Source organism: Acyrthosiphon pisum, chromosome A1 (genome assembly GCF_005508785.2).
Source record: "Acyrthosiphon pisum isolate AL4f chromosome A1, pea_aphid_22Mar2018_4r6ur, whole genome shotgun sequence".
Classification (NCBI taxonomy): Eukaryota; Metazoa; Arthropoda; class Insecta; order Hemiptera; family Aphididae; genus Acyrthosiphon; species Acyrthosiphon pisum.
The window spans coordinates 169,312,113-169,317,703 of NC_042494.1; the positions used below are offsets into that span (position 1 = coordinate 169,312,113).

Sequence of the window (5,591 nt, forward strand, 5' to 3'; positions counted from 1 at the left end):
TTGAAAGTTTCAATATAGCCAATTTCTAAACTTGTTATTTGAAAACATTTGATCGTAGGTATTGATTGAATTAGTACTCAAAAATAAAAATATATCTACAGTTGAGTAAAAGTTTTTACGACCATAACCGAACAATATACATGGCTCTTATACATCGCCTTGTTATGCTGGCATTCACCTAAAACACACAATTGAGAAAACTTACATATTTCAATATGATTCATGTGGGTAATAATGTAATATTAATTATTACCAATTACTCAGGTAAATTAGTCAAATATTTTTAAAGATCAAAAATAAAAAAATTTACATAATACTATAATAGTAGGTATATGGTTTCTCTATAGGTATTATAATATTTTAATAAATAATAATATTATTATCATAGATAATTAGAATTATAAATAGAATTATTATGTACTTGCTTACTTTAAATTTCGTATGATAAATAATAATATTGAAAAACGCCGAAAAGCGACGGGTAGCCGCGTACTTACACCAATAGATGCCTACACCATCTCTATTACCATTCAATAATTATTGTTCTATGCTATTATCTATGAATATTATGATCTACACGCGTACGCACGACGCGCGAAAACCTAACCTCTGTTTTTTGTCTTGAACATATACCAATACGTGTTCATCATATTATTATTATTAATTTTATACACATCACAATAGAACGATTACCCACTTGTATCGATATATTGTTACCTATATTTCTTTTTAACAATAATATCAATATCACCGCACACAGCGAAACTGCAAGGACGTCGCACTGTCGAAGTCGTATCGCACGCACACACCGGCGCCGGCACGTATTTACTATTTACAAGGTACATTCCGTAGTCGTGGTCACGTTTTTTCATACGAAATTGTGATTGTTGAAGTTCCAGAACCACCGAATCCGCCATCGACGCTGAGATTCGAACCTCCAGTCACCTACGCCGGACACAGACACCGCTGTCGCCTTAATATGAAGCGTAGGCACGCGCAACAAAGTAAGCATTTTCACAAAATCACAAACGTTTGAATTAGAAATTCATGGGTACGTATGCCCTCTGCAAAAGATGACCACTTGTGTCCGACCCATAGAAGATAGAATAATAGTTTAGTTATAGCTAGCTAGTTTGGCATCAGCCATATAATACAGTTTGAATAGATAACGCCGCCTCTATATTGCCCTATGGTCGGACCTATGATTATCCATGTAGGTAAAAAATATATTTCATACAAACGTGTCTTTTATGTCTCTTGAGAGGACGCTACAACCGCATACATTGTCTCCGTATTATAAATGCACAACATAGCAAAAACTGTATGGCGTGGGACAACTATGCTCCTTCTTTATTTATAGTAGAATCACCAAAATTCCACAACACATAAGGAAGAACTTAATCTGTGTCGTAGCGTTTTTGTTTTTTTTATAGCATTTACCAATAGTTTTTAATAATTCAACAAAAAAAACTAATGTTGTTCTCAAACTAATAACTTTAATAATATTAATGTTGTCCAAATAATAAAAACGCTACAACCCAGATAAAGTTCTTCCCTATGCGTTGTGGAAGTTTAGTAATTCTACTATAAATACAGAGGGGGCATAGTTGTCTTGCGCAAAACAGTTTTTGCTATGTCGTGCATTTGTAAGACGAGACAACGCATGCGAGTATAGCTCCTCTTAAAAAAAAAAACTTAGAACAGATTGACTGAACGCCTCCTGTACTAAATTGCTTTTCGACTAGGTTTTTTGCTCCATGTGACTACCTAAATATTACATTTTACTTTTAAGTGTCTCCATAAATAATCAATTGTTTGTGTTTGAGCACCTATATGTGGATTTATGAAGTTTATATTGTGGTGATGAGCTTACTGAAAAAAAAATTACTCACTTAACTAAGTTGTCATTTTTTTGGAAAAGGAATTCATACTTATTGAAAAATAATTAAGAAAAACATTCTATAATGTACTTATTTTAATTCAATAATACTTTACTAATAATGAAAATATTCCTCTTCTTTAAATAATAATTTAATATTCTGATCATGATGTGACGTTACAAATATAGTTCCTTAAAGTGGTTGTAGATTTTTCGGGAAAGACAGTTATACTTCAGTTCTACTAAAACAACTTTGTTCTGCTGAAAATATACCTAATGAAAAGTATTAAAAATAAGCAGTATTTTGTTGATTTTTACCCTGTCTTAGTTTCTTAAATTTAGTTTAATACTAAAATAATGTACTTAATGTAACACAATGATATTAAAATTAATCCAATTGTTTTAGCTGATTTCAAAGCTGTTAAGGCAGTAAAAGAAATGGATAACGTTCAGGCTTCATCTGGTGAAAGTAATCTAAAGGAAGTTCTGAAATCAAATGAATGTGAACCGACACAATTTAGAAATGACTCTCACTCTGTAAGATTACTAGAAAATTTACAATCTCTACGCAAGTATGCTAACTGTAATTTTACCTTAATTCAAAATAAATATTAGTAACACAATTTTGTTTTTAGAAATAAAGTTTTATGTGATATTAGATTTAAAACAAATGACGGTACTTTAGTATTAGGACATAAAAATGTTCTAATTGCAGCTAGTCCATATTTCAGAGCAATGTTTGATAATTTTGATGAGAGCAATAAAGATCTTGTTAATATAAGAGAATTAGATTCCATGGTTTTAAAAATATTAGTAGATTATATTTATACTGGTGAATTTATAGTCACAAAAGAAAATGTACAGGTATAATTAACAATTTGATTTTACGTAGACTAATATAAAATTGTTTTAAATGTATTATTGTTGATTTTCAAGGTTTTATTACAAGGAGCAAACATCTTACAGTTAGATTTTGTAAGTGCTGCATGTGCTGAATTTTTACAAAAACTACTTGATGCATCGAATTGTCTTGGTATCAGGGCGTTTGCTGATTTACATAACTGTACGGATTTGTTATCAAGTTGTGAAGCATTCATTAAAAAACAGTTTTTGTATGATATAATTAGCTTCAGTCTATACTTAATAAATTGTTTATTTAATAACAATTAATTTCAGGGAAGTGGTTAAAACTAATGAGTTCCTATCATTATCTTCCGAAGATATGGTTAAGATTATATCCTGTAATGACCTTGCTGTTCCATATGAAGAAAAAGTAAGCAAACTGCAATATTATTGTAGAATAACACAGTTGTAGAAAAATAAGCTTTACTGATTCAGATTTCTACATTACATGTTATTTTTTTTTTTATTGTATAAAATCTATTTACTATGAAACTAGGGATAAAAAAAACATATACTTGAATTAAATAATGACCAGGCGTATATAAAAAATAATATATAATAAAAATGATAAAACCTAATGTACCTTTTACTAATATTTTTATATTAATAATATACATAGAGAAGGTTATCAAAGTATTGAAACTAATAAATATAGATTTGATAATTTAAAATTATAAAAATATTCCTTAGTTAAAAAAAAAAAGAAACCAAGATGCATTACATGTTTAGGACCCAGTAATCCACTAATGGGTAGTTTAACAAATATATAATATAATGTAAGTATGGAAAATAATAGTTAGAAACACCCCCCTATGATCTTCAATATTACCATTTTGAGATATTTAAATTTAATTTCAATTATTTATCATTGTAATTTTCAGGTATTTGAAAGTGTTATGAAATGGGCAAAACATGATTTGAAAATAAGAAAAGATGTTCTCTCAGAATTAATGGAACATGTGCGTCTGCCAACATTAGCATCTAAACCTGATATATTATTTAATATAGTAAATGAACCTCTTCTAAAAAATGATCCTAAATGTTTGTTATTTTCATAAATATGATGCATTCATTATGAATTTATTTATTTTATTAATTATTATTATTACTTGTGTTTTTAGGCAACAAATATGTTATTGAAGCATTAAATTTTAATCTACAAAAATCATTTCAGCATTTCACGATTCCAAAAACAATTCGGTGTAAACCTAGGCAGTTTGGTGATTCGCAAAAAGTATGATTCTGTTTTGTTTAATTTATCTTCATAATTATTTTGTCCATTTAATTCTATTAGGTTATTCTAATGTTCAATCGGTCTGATACATCGCCAAAGTATTATGCAGAATGGTATGACCCAGCAACCACGCAAAGAAAGATTGCACCAGGACTAAATGAATTTCGAGGGTTAGCTGGTCTCGTCGTTATGAGAGATCGATATGTTTTTGCTGTAGGAAGTGTGAATGGAATAAGTTCTAAATCTGTCAGTATGCTTGATGTATCTTCACAATCACCCTCATGGGTTCCAATGGCCGACATGTTAGTTAGTAGGAGGCGTTTGGGAGTTGGTGTATTGGATGATTGTATATATGCAGTAAGTTAAATAAATGGTATATTACTTATTTTATATTTTAAATATTACATTTAATTTTGTAATTCTAGGTCGGTGGAGGTAATTTCAAAAATTCAGTTAATAGCGTAGAGGTTTTCGATGTCAGTATTCAAAAATGGAGACTAGTGTCTAGTATGTCAATTAAGAGATATGATTTTGGTGTTGGTGTACTCAATAATCGTTTATATGCGGTGAACAATCATATTATATTATGCATTTATAATTTGTAAAACATTTCATTAAATTAAATTGTGTAGGTTGGGGGTGCTGGTGATCGTAAAACTGTTAAATCTGTGGAATATTATGATCCTGCGCTTGACACATGGACAACAGTTGCAGAAATGTCTGGAAATCGTAAAGGTGTTAGTGTAGGAGTCATGGACGGCGTGATGTATGCTATTGGTGGCTATGGTGCAGGAAAGTATCTTAAACGTGTTGAGGTCTATAGACCAAGTGATGGTGTTTGGTCGTCTGTTGCTGATATGAATTTGTGCAGATATAGGCCTGGTGAGTGGTGACTATGACAATTATATTTTTTAGTATTGACTTTTAAATACATTGAATTGAAATTACATTATCTTATAGGAGTAGCCGTATTAGATGGTTTGGTGTATGTTTTTGGTGGAGAAAGAGAATCATTTATTGTTGATACTGTAGAAATTTACAACCCCAACACCAATACTTGGACCTTGGAGAGATTGTCAAGAAATAAAGTACAAATTTATGCTGGAGTAGTTGTTGATAGACCAATACATTGTATTAACTTATTGCCATAGATAATGGTCTCGTTGTTGGTAGTAATTTGAACATATTTGTGTATAATAAAATTAATGACAACATTTGTACGGTTCTATTCAATTTTTTTTGTGAATGTTTGTTAAAAGTAGTTTTATAATTTAAATTGATTTTTACAAATTTTAAATGAATAAGCTATAATATTGATAGTATTGCAGTATACCAGCGAAACCTTATATAATTTACTATACCGGGTGATTCTTCTTTCATTGAACACTCATTATTTTAAAAAGTGTATATTTTTTTACATAGTTTTAAGTCGCTTATAAAACAATGTTTATCTTTAAAAATTATATTTTTAAATATTTGTTATCCTTATAATATTTTAAGTTTTTCACTTTTTTGAGTGACAACATTGGGTTTTAATTTTATATTCCAAAGCAGAATATTTTTCTTAGTATTTTG

The 5,591-nt window shown here is 29.6% G+C and overlaps 1 protein-coding gene across 1 annotated transcript; it reads left to right on the top strand.

The window, feature by feature from the left end:
• The first annotated feature begins 647 nt into the window (after nucleotides 1-647).
• LOC100574977 (ring canal kelch homolog) lies at nucleotides 648-5,249 on the top strand. The gene is made up of 11 exons (XM_008185925.3): nucleotides 648-1,004; nucleotides 2,286-2,451; nucleotides 2,515-2,743; nucleotides 2,816-2,991; nucleotides 3,056-3,152; nucleotides 3,664-3,823; nucleotides 3,904-4,016; nucleotides 4,077-4,373; nucleotides 4,442-4,582; nucleotides 4,649-4,898; nucleotides 4,977-5,249. Exons 1-11 carry the CDS (start codon nucleotides 980-982, stop codon nucleotides 5,165-5,167), a joined length of 1,845 nt encoding a protein of 614 aa, XP_008184147.2. The 5' UTR covers nucleotides 648-979; the 3' UTR covers nucleotides 5,168-5,249.
• Nucleotides 5,250-5,591: the final 342 nt, after the last annotated feature.